We start from the raw sequence: 15,833 nt of genomic DNA, 5'->3' as shown, positions 1-15,833 counted from the left end.
CCAGACTACAGAACATGGTTTTTACAGTCTTTCATTTTATTTCTATTTTTTTTATAGACTAGTTGTCTTGTCATGTCTTGACTCTTGAGTTTATTATGTATTAGGTCGCTCTTCATAGAGCAGTGAAGCAGCCAGAACCGTAGTCTTCATTTATTTATATTATAGCCTAGTACGTATAATTTAATTTGATTTTTAACTGAAATTATGCAATCCTATTTTATATGAACTTTGTGATGAAGAGTGTGTGATCATGAAAGAATGATTTTTTAAAAAAAATGAAAGGCTATGGTCAAGCAAATAAGAAAAATTATGAATTAAAACTCCTGTACCTTTTTTTCAGCCAACAAAAGTCCTGTACGTCGTTCTCTGCTACTTCGGAAATCGGAATCAATGAACCTCTTACAAAGAAGAGAGGGTTACGTAAAAATGCAAAATTGACCATTGATAGTGCGGGCGTTTATAATTAGTCAATTCGCATGTATATTGGCTTTTCGGTTGAAATGAGTGAATGGCAATTATTGGCTATAGTTTTAAGTTGTAACATCTTAATTTCCAAAACTCGTATAATCAAATAATTTATTTGAAGAATTGAGTAGTAAACAAAATTTAAGATGTCAGCTCAAAGCCAATTATACAAATGGGTTTAGGGCACATGAAAGCCCAAATCATTTTAGAAATTGCCCACTAACAACATCCGCAACCCATGCACTACAAGATTAAATATCATAATGCAACTTGAATTAAAACATCATATAATCATTCTTCAATAAAGGCTATACTCTAATAGCATCCAAACTTAGTTGTCAAATACCTTTGTAAAACACCCAAAAGGGGCCTAACCCTCAACTATATAGTTCAAAATCATAGGTTCTAAACCTAATTGTTCTAGTTCCATGTGCAAGAACACATTTGCTACATAAAAAGAAGAGCGTCGAGAGATGTACAGCTTACTTCTCGTATGCCTTCCCTTGCTTCCTTTTTTTAAAAAAAAGGCCGTTTGAAATGAAACACGGATCTTCCCATGAATGCCAATTGATGCTTATGCATTTTTGGTTGAATCCTCCCAACTCCCAAGTGGTCTTTTGCAACATATGTTGATTTCATCCACCTAAGGATATTTTTGCTCATGCATGAAGCCGAACTGCTTAACCATGTGAAGGGTCGTCTGGGAGGGAAAGTAAGACTTCTTTAAAAGAGTAAAAGATATACATACATTCCTTAACATTATATATTTAATATGTTTATGTTGAATTAAATCAAGATATATATCTTTTATATATTTGTTTTTATAATAATCTTTTTTTTTTGACGTTATACTATATTAACATGCCAAAAAAAGAAAGAAAGAAAAAAGAAACCAATCAACCAACAAAAGTCAATGATATCGACAATGAAGGCACTAAGTAACACCTATAAAATCCGCAGCAAGATTCGGAATTTCGGATGCATTTACATGTAAGTAATAACATCTATAATAAATTGTATACTATGAGGGTGCAAAAATCACATGTTATACTCGCAACTTTTCTATTGGCCTTTAGTTGCTAAGAAGCAATCCTACATTTCCCATAATTATTAGATCATGCAGCGTGTTGTTTTGTTTTCTATAGCCCTCATAACCATAGAGCCAAATATAAGATTCAGCATCAAAGGAGGAGACTCGGAACGCCAATACTCTCCACTTATCTCACAGTGCACCTAGAAGACACGGCTGAACCGCTCAATTTCTAAAGAAGAAGATGTTAACCCTCAGAAACATTTGTTTGCTGAGGAATGAATATTCTAAATGATGTTTTTTTGGGCCATAGTTTTATGACATTCCATTAACAGACATGTCAGAAAATTTCACATATGCACAGTAAGACCCTTTCTAAAAGAAATTATACTCCAGGTTTCTTTATAAAATTTGCAAAGAATTTATTATTATTATTTTAAACACGCCCTTCATAATCATAACCTTCAAATCACACGAGACTAATTATTATGGTAATGAAATTTTAAAGACTTAATTAATAAATATTTAATTTTAAGGACCAAATTGATAATTAAGTCAAATTTAAAGGATCAAAATTTTTATTATTATTTTAAATTTTTTAATAAAGAATAATGTTAGAATTTTGACAATTTCTAGCAACATCAACTAAGTTGCCTGAGTGTTTTGTAATGGCTCCTATCATTAATTTCAATTAACTCAACTAACTAACAACCCTTAATTGTAATAATCAATGATCGCTCCCGCAAGTGTATGAGATAATAGTAATAAATTATTTAGAATATTTCAGGTGTCGAACCTACAGGAAAGTTACACTTTTATTAATTTAAATAATTAATATTTTAAGAAAAATACATAAAATGGATAAATTTGATAAAAATATAAGGAATAAAAATAAATCAAGAAAACAATGATGATAAAAATGCAATCATTTGAAGCGTTGGAGTTTAGGATTCACCCTATAGGTTGCTAATTTCTACCCTTTGAGTTGACTCAAATCAATTATAGTGACAAATATTCCTAAAGTGTCCTAATATTCTTTCGAATTATTAGTTCCTTTTTAATTAGTGTTGAATTCACTCCCACGATACCCAAACAATTAATTAAATCGTGAAGCTGTAGTTTAAGTCACCATAAATTTCTAAAACTATTCCTAGCCTAGTTATTATATTTATTTCTCTAAATCTAGGTTCTCTCTTCACCACCCAGTCCATCAAGATCACCCATAAATTTGATTAAATGGTGGTCAGTCATTAAATCAATATAAAGAACAAGAAAAATAAATATAATTAAAAAAAGCAAAAATATTCATAAATATAAATGTAAAGAATCAAAATAAAGAAAATAGAAAACTAACTCCTCAATTGAACTACATCCTTATCCCAATTGGATAATTTAGAAACACATAATAAAATTAAATAAAACTGTTCTAAAATTCCCAATCATAAAAAATAATCACAGAGAAAATTAAGAAGTAGAAGAGAAATAATTATAATTTGTGAATAACTCCTCAATGATCTCGCTTTCAGCCTTCAAAATGCTTCTACGAGCTTCAAAAATGTCAAAGAGAATTTTTGAGGTACTTAGATAAGTGCTTGCATACCTTCCCTCTTGATGGAAAGAGTATTTATAGTTAAAGTGGAGGATCCTTCTTTTGTTCCTTATCGATGTGGGACTTTGATATATATATATATATATATATATATATTTCTCTTTTCTTTCTTTCTTTCTATTTGGTTTATTCTTTTTCTTTGCAAAATATAAAGATAAAAAGATATAGATAAAAAGATATGAGTGAATTTTGTATTAAAATTTCTTTTTATCTTATAATTAAGTGATGAGGAAAAAATATATAAATATCAATTAAATAGATATAAAATCTTAATAAATATAATTAAATTTAAACTAAAATTTATACCTATTTAATTATAAAATATGCACTTATCAATCAACCTTGGCTAAATTAAAATATTTATTTCCTAAAAAAACTAAAAGATTGGAATCTCAAAACTCATTTTATATAAGATAGTGGAATTAAATCATACAAGAATAGTATTTTAAATCATGCGGAAATATGAAATATAAAACTTTGAGAAGGAAAGATAAAGGGCAAAGCAGTAATTAAATTCTATATAGGGTCTAATGGACCTAAAGGTCATCCAATTTCCCAATTTCATCCAATTAAGATTTAGATTAATTAACTTAACTCCATAATTAACTTTGGTTAGTCTTATTTAAATTTTAGGATGTTACCTATTTGGCTATGAAAGAAAGCCTTCTTAGTGTTAAGAGATTTACCTTTGAGAAGGTATGTTTAGAGACGGACTATAAAGTACTATCCACAGCTAATTTGTAAAATATTTTTTAATATAATCATAAATATTAATAAATTTTATTAAATATATTTTACAGTCTTACTTTTTTAAATAGAAATATAAAGTTTCAAAAATGTATTTCACTTAATATTTCATTTTCGAAAGAATGTTAAAGAGAGAGAATATAATAGGAAAGATAATATCAGGAAAACATCATTAATAAAACCTTATTTTTATCATAGTGTGTCTTATATTTTAAGACACCAAATCTCTCATAAAAGTATCCTATCATAGGGTGTATGATAACTAGTGAAGTTGTTGCAATATGTGACAGTGCAGGGATCTTATTGAATACTCCCTCTAAACTGCAACATATGACATCTTATATAAGCTTTGCTTAGTCTAACATATAATGTTTTAGGTAACTTTTATAATTGATTGTTCAACTACACCCTAACTTTTTTTATTACTCTTTTTGAAAAAAATGATGCATTAAAATTTTAATTATTATTATCAAAACATGTATATAGGGTATTATATATGGTATTTAATATGGATAAAATTAAAAAGGTGTAGATTTTTTTTTCAAGAAATTAAGGTTTCAAATTGTGGGCTCAATTTTGGTGAAGGAGTCAAAGCATCATGACCCTTTAGTTGTTTGAGTGTGCCAAGCATGTTAAAGGAGTACGTTCTCAAAAGAGTAAGTTGCAATAGACAATTGAAAGGGTTCTCGAGAGCCTTTATCATAATTTTCTTAAAGAGTTAAGTTACTTGCGAGAGCAATGGTGGCAAGTACATAAGAATGAGGTGCTTTGTAAGAACAAAGAAGTAAATAGGCTTGGAAAACTAACCTAAAGGCAGAGTTTACATAGAAAGGGTAGGTCACACAAAGCAAGGTTGAAGACAATGTAGATTTGAATAGTTTGCGTTGGGCAGGTATGAATACATTTGGCAAAATATTAAGAGACCTTTTATTATGCATTCATTACTTATTTATAACAAATGGCAACTGTGTGCTCCCATTTGAAGTTGGCTCTTGGCGCCAATGAGAGCATATAATTGTTTGTGCCTTTAACTGCTTGAAGGTTCTCTATTGTGTGATGTGGTGAGCAAAGGTGTGTTGAGATTCTCAAGTAATAGGAGGAGTGTGCATGACTCGATTAGCTTTCCCTAAAACACATCATTTTACTCATCTTTGTCTAGCTAGACCACATTTAGGCCAAACTCCCTTTCTACTTGTTTGGGCATCGAGGATCTTTCGGTTTTGGGCTCGACGCTTTGGATTTGGTACAAACATAAATAATATTTTTTGAGAATTGTAAATTAGTTAATAACATATTATATTTTGGTTTGGAGGGAGTAACTCCTTGGAATAAAGATACCAACTTTAAATGTGGTCTTTTTCTTGGTTAGTTGACAAGGAAATAATGTTGTTGCAAAGGAGATGCACCTTAAGGAGTGATTATTGACAACTTCACCTCTTTTAATTGAGTTTTTGATAGCCGATTTAATTTGTTTTAGGAGGAAGAATAAGCTTGTAGGCAGGAATCTAGATATGAGGATTGACTCTCATATTATACTCCATTTGAATCATAATACAAGTCATTTTTTAAAAGTTTTATTGTTCAAAAATATAGAGCATTGTGTATGTTTTATATATATATATATATATATATATATTTTTCAACTACATCCTTACTTTTGATTCAAGAATTTTAAATGAGCTGGATCTCAAAATTCACCAAATTCAAATATATGTGCTTCTATGCTAAAAAAGCATTTATAAAGATATTTATAAATTACTTATCAATATTTGATGTCACCCTTATTTTATTAAGTAAGTAATGAGAGTGTTTTGAATAAGTAAAATGTTATATTTATCAAATTCAATTACAGAATTGGAAAGATGTAAAAACTTTTAAAAAATTAACATTTTAACTAACTCTTTTTTACAAACATAAATTAGTTTACAATAACAAAGGGGAATTGTAGTTTTTTGTCTTTATTGTTTTTGTACGATGGATTCTAGGTTTATGTTCTTTCTTTTACTTTGTCGAGTCATAATAGTGAGTGTACTGTAATGTCTTTTAATATTAATAAAATGGACTTTTTTTTTTTTTAAAAAAGCTGGTTAGCCCAAAAAACATGACATCAACTAATTTTAATTATTTTTTTAATAAATCGGTCAGTATCGAAGTATTGAGAGGAGTATTAAATTGTCAGACCATGGATCGATCATATTTTTTTAATTTGGAGAATTAATTAATTGTAATCAAGAACATGACTGTCTTCACTCTTCAGTTTATCCAATCAGCACTCTTTTATCCGCTGAACTCCTATCCTAAACGTGGACCCGACGATGACGTGGATAGCCGCACCGAAACACTTATTAGTAGCTGGAAAGAGTCCGAACTGGATGAATCTGCCCCCGCCCCGCTTCTCTCTCCCCACTTTGGTTCATTTGTGCCTTTTGTCTTTTTTTCTTCGTTTCCATGATCCCACCAAAACCATGTGCCACGACTTTCCTCTGAATCTCTCTGCTTCTTCTTCCTGAAACACTCACTCTTCTAATCAAATCTATTCATAAAAGTTGTTGATTGTGCTCTTTGCTTTTCCTTTTTGGCGCTAATGGCGATCGAGGAGGACCTTGAGAGCTGTGGAAGCAGAGCCTGTGTACAGTCACCGCAAGCTCATCCTCGTCAACACAGGAAGAAATTGGAGGTGTACAATGAGGTGCTTCGTCGAACTCAAGAGTCAAATTATGAGGAGGCCAATGTTCCAGGGTTTGATGACCAGCTTTGGCTTCATTTCAATCGTCTTCCTGCTAGGTATTTGTTATTCTGTTTAATCTCATCGTCTTTCTCTTCCTTTTTAAAATCGAGTTCTGTCTTTGTTTATATGTGATGGTTCCATCCACGACAACACATTTTTTAACCAGGAATCTACGAATAATTATTTTGTGTTAATCACGATTTTCTTAGCGCATCACGGTTTTTTTATTCGCACTTCATGGCTAGTGAAAGAAGTGTGAATACAACCAATTGTTTTTTCCTTGTTCGTTTTCTTTACCCTTTTAAGTTGAATTGTCAGGGCCATTTTTCGGGTTCTTTGATTTATTCAAATTGTTTGCTTTCACACAGGTACGCGTTGGACGTGAATGTGGAGAGGGCGGAAGATGTCCTTAGTCACAAGAGATTGCTGAAGTTGGCAGAGGACCCCGCTAAGCGTCCTGTATTTCAAGTTCGATCAGTGCAGGTGAAAACTAAAAGAATTTGCTTTCATTTTAGTATTGTTTTCTTTAAGCTACGTCATACGTTCATAATGATATGAAGTCTGAATTCTCATGTCACATGCTTTGTTATTTTGGTACAAGGATCCTGAAGTTTTATAGTTACTGTTGTCGTAATTCAAGGTTGTTGAGGAAGCACAGAACTGATCTTTCTTTCCTTAACTGCTCCATTAGGTTTTAAACATTTATCAGAAGGAATGTCATTTGTTTATTTTTCCTTTACTATCTTCAGTATTGGAGGGAAAATTAACGAGGGGGAATTTTTTTACCATTAATTTTTGGTGAAGCAGTATTGACTACTCCTGCCTGAATATTACTATATGTAGAGCTGTGTGCATACTAATCATTTTTATCTCACAAATATCTTCATTGCAGGTATATCCTTATGGATGTGCTTATTTTGCTGACTCAACACATTCTGATCCTTCTGAGAAAGAAGATGCGCAGAGTTCTTTTAACTATTCTTTTAAGCAGGGGTATGGCCTATATGTGGTTGTTTTGATTATACTTTTCATCTTTTCTGCTGTACCAAGAGCAGAGTAAATCACAATCTTTTTCCTTCATATAGTGCTTGTCCAACATTAAATGATTTTTATGTCTTCTCTGGTCTTTCTCTTGGGAAAGTAGAGTTCATCCACCACCTACTTTTGGTTCATCTTCTAATCTTGAAGCTCTCTCCCGCCAAGCATGTAAGAATAAGGCTGAAGACAGGGACGAAGATATGGATTTGACACCATGCTTTTACAAGTAAGCATTTTGATAAATTCATTACTCTAGATTCTCAGTCTTGTATAACTGTTGTGGAATGACTTCCTCTTTCCTCTTTTATTCTTATTTATGTGCCTAAATTGGTGTTGTGGGAATGTTTTATATTTATCTTATCAAGTAGATCATGAATTTTATTTTGTAACCTATATAAATTCTGCCTATGTTTATAGCTGATCCCAAACCTACGTAAAGGAGGAGGGTTGTGTTAAGTCCTTAACAACCAATATAAAACTTTGTTGAATCTCATTTGGATATGGACGATAAACTTATATTTATGATTGGGTCAAACCTCTTGCAATCTGAAAATGATACCTTCTAAGTGCAAGTGTCTATTTGTGTTCTCTGTCCAACTCTTTGATGTGCAGGGTGAAGGGAAGATAATTACGTCAATTGTATTAATTTTATTTAGTTGTAGTTGGGGCAATAGGGTTGAATTAGGAATTGAGAATTTGGTCATTGAGGTCCTAGGATATCTTATTCCTAGGTTGTCTTTCTTGTCCTAGTAAAATTAGGTTAGTTCAGTTGCCAATGCAAGTCATTTTATCTTGTATTATAGATTTCCAGTCTTGCTACTGAACTTGATTGAAAAAACTAACAGAACTCTTCTAGAGTCCCCAACAACATCCCCCCCCCCCCCGGGTCCAGCGGGAGAAAAAAAATTATTGATTTGGCTCCCTCACAATTCTACATACGAGAGAGTGGAGGAGCAAGAGGGAAGAATGATTTGTTCATAGATGCCTTTCCATGAACAAGTGATCATTCCTGATATGTGGAGTCATTGAAAGAGAAAAATTTATATAACAAATTCTTTTATGTATGATCTCTGTCAAGATCCTGGGTGCAAGTGCAAATTTACACACACTAGATGATAGAAGCTTTCATCTCAATTTATTACTTTCTAATTTCTTCTGGCTCATAGCAGTTTATTGATTTTTCCCCTCTTTAATGTTTAAATTGCTACCCAGTGTTAATCTGGCCACTTACTAACTTTTAGGCCCATGCACGAGATTACCTTTTCAACTGTTGACAAGCCCAAAGTCCTTAGTCAGGTAATGGATTCTTTTTCTGTTGAGAAAAAATTGTGATCTCTTTACAATGATGTTTTAGTAACTATTGGATGAGAAATAGTTACTTAATCCTTTTTTTTTTAAAAGCATTCAGCATTAAATGCTGTCACTTTTCTGTGCACCTAGTTTGGTTAGATAATTTCTAGACACATTGTTTATGTCATGCAAGAAAAGAATCTGACCTATCTTTGCCTTTTGCATCAGCTGATGACATATTTCATGCTATCAACTACAAATGCTACCAAATGTAGACATTGCAAAACCAGCTGTTCGAAGTTTTCTTTGAAAAGTGTCACAACTTTCCTGAGTATTCATATAACATGTCTTGCACAAATAGACCATGTATGATGGTACAAATCCTTGAAATGATTTCTCTTGCCTTAAAAAAAAAAACACTTTTGAGGATCATTATGGTGTTATTTCTTCACATTTATACAAAATTGTGAAATTAATACCTAAGTAAATTAAGTTCTTTTTAAAAATATGCCTTATTGTCTGCTATAAAAGGTTGAATTAGGGGGGCTTTATTTCAATCTCTTTTCATCTTTCTTTCTTTCTTTTTTCTTTCGTTTAGAAAAAGAAATTCTAATTTCAGGCCTATAATCATGTTGTATTTAATAACTTTTGAGGAGTAAATAGGTCAATTATTCATTACAAAAAGCTGCAAAAGTTTTGGTTTATTTAAATTATAAGATAGAACTTTGTGTTTCACTTTGTATGCTTTTTCTCCCCTTTTATTGGTAATCTGATTTCTTTTAAAATTGAAATGCCAGTTAACTTCATTACTTGGGGAAATGGGACTGAACATTCAAGAAGCTCATGCATTTTCCACCAAAGATGGGTTTTCTCTTGATGTCTTTGTTGTCGTGGGGTGGCCAAACGAGGTAAGGAAAAATGTGGCAAACTTTAAATGATGAAATTTCTTATGTGTTGTTTGGAGAACAGACAGATGTCACCTATGTTGATAGATATCACCTGTATCATCAACATCTTGCTAAGGGTGCAGGTTGCATTTTTCAGATTATAGAGAACATAGGAGTTAAGCTTTTATGTTCTATATTTCTCATCTCTTCAAGGAATACTTTCTTGTCTGTTCCTGTAGTTAATATATGACTGCTTACACATTCTCCCACATTTTGTACGAGTGACAATGTATATTGCATTAGTATCGTCATGGCATGCTATGACTTCTGAAAAAAAAAATGGTGTATTCCTTACATTTCTTACATTTTCTGGCTTCATTTTGGTGCATTCCTGAGTGATTTTTTTTTTTGGAGAAAAATAAGTTAGGAAAATGAGATAATTCAGGTATTTATTTTAAAGTTTTCCACATGGATGGATACTTAAATAGTGCTCTAAAAATGGTGTATCCATATTCAAGCACAAGAAAATTCCTCAATATAGTTGTCCTTATGCAATCGTTTTATCTCTAGCTGTGAATGGCTGTGCTAAAGTAGGTAATGTTTTTTTTTTTTTTTAATAAAGCATTTATTAATGATAAATATTTAGTTTCCAGAAAACATAAAAATAATTGTAGCAATGAATGTTTTACAAAACTTTGAAGGAAATAAGTTTTTTGGTTGATATCAAATATGACATGCATAGCAGTTGAGGTTACTTCATGTCTGGGATCTTAATTTGATTTCTTCTTCCTTTTCTATATCCTTGTGTGCAGGCTTATTCCAACCCATTTGGTTGTTACTTATTACATAGATGGATTTAAATTTCAAATCTCTTGCATTGCTCTTCAAATTGATTGATTTATATTATTGACTTATTGAAGTTGATCATATGATTAGTGCATCTCGTTTGTATTAAGTTAGGTACTCATTGCATCATCAATCTTCCTGTTACTGAAACTCATCTAAATTTCAAAATTTTAAATTGCTTCTCCAATTGACTACTATATATTTTTGTAGTTATTAAAGTTGTTCACATGATGAGTCTTTTTCTTTTATTTTTTATTACAACGATTACTTTTGTTATAGCCAATGTTTGGTTTTGTCCCCTCCCCCCCAAAAAAAATTTGAATTAATTTTGATACTCATTGTTGACATCAACTTTGTCATTTTTCTCTTTGACATTGCCATTGTGCCTTGACACTTTTGCTTGTGAAACATCAGGAAACTGAGGAGCTTAAACGTGTATTGGAAAAGGAGATTTTGAAGTTTAAGGTGATTTTTCCCATGATTGATATTTTTTTGAAAAAGATATCTTAATTTTTTTTTGTAACCTTTTGGAATAATGACACATGTTCAAGAATAAATTGTACAGTAATAAGATTTAGTCTTTGTTTTTTGGTCCACATTATTGCAGGCTAGAAGACGAGTACTGAATTTGAGAACCTAAGTTATGATGAGATCCTGATTTGACATTAATTTTCTTGTGAGGTTTTTGGTAGTCATCCTCCCTATAATTCACTTATATTTTTCTGTATAGCCTATGTGACTAGAGAGACCTGACTTTTGTAAAGATAATGCGACCCTACTGAGCATCATGTTATGTATCACGTAGTAACATGTAATCCAAATGCCATCAGCCCCCCAAAAAAAGCAACTACCATTTTGAATATATTCAAGCATTTCATATACCAGAGTTAAAATAAATTGCCTCTTTTTATTTGTACTTTACTGAATGTGCTGTGAACAAGGCTATATGATTATTTTATTTTTCTGGAAAGATGTTACTTCATGTGACATAAAGCTCCTGATTCCTGATTGGATTTATTTTTGTACTATATGTTGTTACATGTATTACTCTTGTATTGCTCTACAATGCTGCTGAACCTATTTTTCGGTTTTGTTGTGCTATTGTATATTGTCTGTTACATTGCCAGGGTTATGGTTCCCTCTGACTTTCATTTCCCTTAGGATTAAATGCCTACTGATATATATGACGTCTTTTTTTCTTGCTTAGAGGGAGCAACATCTATCGAAGCAGGGCGTGCCTTCTGCTGCCATTGAACATTATCATGAGGCAAGGATGGAACCCTTCCCTCATTGTGTAGAAATACCATCTGATGGAACTGATGTCTGGGAAATTGATACCAACCAGCTGAAGTTTGAAAACAAAGTTGGCTCTGGGTCATTCGGTGATTTGTGAGTTATTTCTGTTTGAAGTTTATTAGAACTGAAAGTAGCATCTTATCTGATCTTCCTCTCTTTTCCCATTCTCTGAGCTTATCCAGGTACAGAGGTAATTATTGCAGCCAAGATGTAGCTATCAAAGTCCTTAAGACTGACAAAATAAATACAGAGATGTTGAGAGAATTTGCCCAGGAAGTTTACATCATGAGGTTTGTTGACATACCCATATGACATTGGTAGAGCTTAAACTTCCTGTTACCTGGATTTCCACCCCCATACTTTCTGCCAATCAGTTTTGCATTCTGTTCTATTTTATAGTGGAGAAGAAGTGCTTTAACCAACTTTATTTGGTTGCCCCTGTTTCATACTTAACTGTCCTAGATACAGTGTATGCTTGAACTTTTTTTGCGCAGTAATTTTTAACTGCTAAAACCAGGAAGTATACTCCTTTGTCCACAGCCCTTCACATCAAAATTAAGACTTCTCAGACAATATAGTTTGGGTTAGAGTTTTATTTCTTCTTTTTGTTATCTTTGATTGAAATCCAACGACCTCTAGCAGCTTCAAATCAATCATTTTGCATCTCTTTTACTCCCATGTGCCTCCGACTCTGATGCTTGACAGCTTAGAGCTAGATGTAGATTGATAATAATTGAGGTTAAACATCATGTTTTTGAAAATTTCGCACATTCTATAGATATAATTTGTATAACAATGGAAACTTTTCCCCTTGATATGGCATTCTAGGATGTCAATAGGTAAATTCTTCTGCAGTCGAACTTTGGTTTAGTTGCAATCGTGTCATGGCTATGAAATCTCATGGCTGGTATCAATGGAAACTGACTGATTAATTAACCATGATGATGTAGGAAAGAAGTGTGCTGGCACAATTCATACATACATTTATGTGTGTATGTATGTATGGTACTTGCGCCATTGGGTGTTTCTGAACTTCATTTCATTTTTTTGTTGAAAATATCTATTAATGTGTCGATTCTAAGGATTCGACTAGTTTGTCTTATCGATTAATGATGTGGTGTTCTCGCAAGTTGGGGTTGAACTTCATTTTTCTTACTATAACTTATCTTTGATTGCAGGAAAATTCGACACAAGAATGTTGTGCAGTTCATTGGAGCATGCACTCAGCCACCAAATCTATGTATTGTCACTGGTATGCAAGACATGCATATTCAGATTGTTAATTTTCAAAGTTAAATCTAGAAACTTGACAATTCTCTAGTTCTATTTACAGTCAAAGATATACTTATAATCTTGACAATATCTTGAATTTTCTGTTTATGATATATCATGTAGTTTTATTTGTAAGATGATTAGGTTTCTTCATTGAGTCAACTATTAGTCGAGCTTGGATGCTTATGCAACATGTTTATGCCATTGTCAGAGTTTATGTCTAGAGGAAGCGTCTATGACTTTCTGCACAAACAAAGGGGTGTATTTAAGCTTCCTTCTTTACTTAAGGTAGCAATTGATGTTTCCAAGGGAATGAACTATTTGCACCAAAATAATATAATTCACAGGGACCTCAAGACTGCCAATCTTCTAATGGATGAAAATGAAGTAAGTGCATTCCAAATATACACGTTGATATTGCCTGTTTCCTTTTCAATTATCACTCTACTTATTGTTGCTTTCTGTATAATCTGCAATTTAATTAGGACTGCATTTGAACGTTTAGTTTATATTTATCTTTGATTCTTTGTTTATTTATTTATTTATTTTGGAGTTCTGATATACTTGTGATATTTATTATCCTCATATATCCTAAAAGCTTGATAAATGATAGAGCACAATGGCGTCTTGCAATCCATGTAGCTGACCCCACTTAGTGGGATAAAGGCTTGTTGTTGTATTTATTATCCTCATATATCACCCTCTACTTGTAATCTGTTATGTTCCATTTCCCAATTTGGGAGGAAAATCCATGTGGAAAAGGGCTCTGAATTTAATTGTATTCCTATCTTTCATTACTCCCATTCTCATTCATAATGGTTTGCTCATCAAAGGTTTTATTCATTAATAACCAAACCTTTATGGCATCATGAAGTGCTGGTCAATTGATAGTTGTATAAACGGTTCTTAGATTAGCAGGTTAACACTGACTCTTGGTTGGGATAGAATTAAATAAAAACTTTTGTACGTGTAAGTGAGGAAAATATTTTTTCTTCTCTTTTAATTCCTTTCTAAAGGAAGTAAAGCATATCCTATTCATATCTTCAACAGGTGGTGAAGGTTGCTGATTTTGGGGTTGCCAGAGTGCAAACTCAATCTGGAGTGATGACAGCTGAAACTGGAACTTACCGTTGGATGGCTCCTGAGGTATATAGATTATATTGGACATAATTTTACTGCCCGCACTTCTGTTTTCCTCACATTATTATGCAATGAAAATTTGGTAGGCATCAGTATATGTAGCATGCTTTCCTATTGTTGCTTAGTAGAGAAGAGGAAAGTTGGATGATATTGATGGTTAATTAATATTTTTATTTAAGCTTCTGACAATTTCTTTTTCAGTTTAATTTGCTCCTCGTTTTGATATCTTTTTTTTTTTTTTTGGAAATATATCTAGAATCCAAGCAATGGTGGCCATCTCAATTTCATAAATTCTTGGCTATTTTCTTACATAACATATATGCATGAATCATCTATCCTTATTTCTACTTTTGTTTTCATTTCTTTCATTCTTTCAAGCGCACACTTTAATTTGTCTGTTCCTTTCTTCTCTTCGCGTCTCTTTTGATACAGTTGATCTATTCTTTTCTTCGTTCGATTTGCTGATTTGATTCTTGAATTCAGCTGTTTGATGATGCTTCAGATCTCTTTTCAATGATTTGATTTTACTTGAAGGTCATTGAACACAAACCGTATGACCAGAAGGCAGATGTTTTTAGTTTTGGAATAGCTCTTTGGGAGCTTCTAACAGGAGAAGTAAGTCGATTCAAAGCCACAGAATAGACTATGCTTGTTTAACTTTCTTTTCCCTTGTCTGAAACAATGATCCAGGCTCTTTCCACTCTGGTCTCATGGTATATGCCATATTCTTTGATCAGCTGCCTTATGCTTACCTGTCCCCATTACAAGCGGCAGTAGGCGTGGTGCAGAAGGTTTTTATTCTGTCCTTGCACATCATCTTGCGAAAGCATTTTCCTTATTTGAACTAAAATGATTCTGTTTTTGACCCTACTATCAGGGTCTACGACCTTCAATCCCCAAGAATGCACACCCAAGGCTATCTGAACTGCTCCGGCGATGTTGGCAGCAAGATCCAATTGAGAGACCGAATTTCTCAGAAATATTGGAAATTCTTCAGCAGATAGCGAAGGAGGTGAAGCACTCCGCAAAATCTCAAATTTTGTGAAGAAACCGAGTGTTTGACCTCGTAGGCGATTCTAAATATTTTGTCTTTGAACAGGATGCAGACGATCGACCCAAGGATAAATCATCTCATGGTTTTCTCTCGGCACTAAGACGGGCCCATCAGTAATTTTGAGTAACCTGACGCCACGATCAAATAACCAAGCCTTTCTTTTCTTTTTCGGTTTTGGTCCTGTACAGCGGTCTGATCAAATGAGAGGAGATCCCAGTAGCTTGTTTCTGCTTTTTGAAAATTTCGGTTACATTCTACTTCTGTTGCCTTAAATTCCTTACTTTGTACAATTCCTTCACCCAAACGTTCTAATTTTCCTGTGAACGTTTATGGAGAATGGATGCTGAAGCTGAAGGGACCGTGTTTTAAAATTTGAGGCATTATGTTATTTATCATTATTGTCCTCTCCTCCTTTCCCCGCTTCTTTATCG

At 32.8% G+C, this 15,833-nt stretch overlaps 1 protein-coding gene across 4 annotated transcripts; it reads left to right on the top strand.

The window, feature by feature from the left end:
- Nucleotides 1-6,238: 6,238 nt before the first annotated feature.
- LOC129322181 (serine/threonine-protein kinase STY17-like) lies at nt 6,239-15,797 on the top strand. Of its 4 annotated transcripts, XM_054968302.1 has the most exons (17): nt 6,239-6,635; nt 6,948-7,062; nt 7,472-7,572; nt 7,724-7,843; nt 8,859-8,913; nt 9,136-9,273; nt 9,705-9,815; nt 11,055-11,105; nt 11,848-12,029; nt 12,119-12,226; nt 13,115-13,188; nt 13,420-13,595; nt 14,259-14,354; nt 14,883-14,963; nt 15,086-15,139; nt 15,226-15,360; nt 15,448-15,797. In XM_054968302.1, the coding sequence occupies exons 1-17, from the start codon at nt 6,436-6,438 to the stop codon at nt 15,517-15,519; spliced, it is 1,869 nt and encodes a 622-aa protein (XP_054824277.1). In that variant the 5' UTR covers nt 6,239-6,435; the 3' UTR covers nt 15,520-15,797. The 4 variants fall into 4 exon arrangements, 2 of the variants coding, with proteins under 2 accessions (XP_054824277.1, XP_054824278.1); XM_054968303.1 differs by lacking the exon at nt 9,136-9,273; XR_008596214.1 differs by lacking the exon at nt 15,448-15,797 and having other exon boundaries at nt 14,832-15,139; nt 15,226-15,321.
- The last annotated feature ends 36 nt before the right edge of the window (nt 15,798-15,833 follow it).

Source organism: Prosopis cineraria, unplaced genomic scaffold (genome assembly GCF_029017545.1).
Source record: "Prosopis cineraria cultivar Desert tree isolate PC_DT_omini unplaced genomic scaffold, ASM2901754v1 PC10, whole genome shotgun sequence".
NCBI lineage: Eukaryota > Viridiplantae > Streptophyta > Magnoliopsida > Fabales > Fabaceae > Prosopis > Prosopis cineraria.
This window is presented reverse-complemented; position numbering and strand designations above follow the sequence as displayed.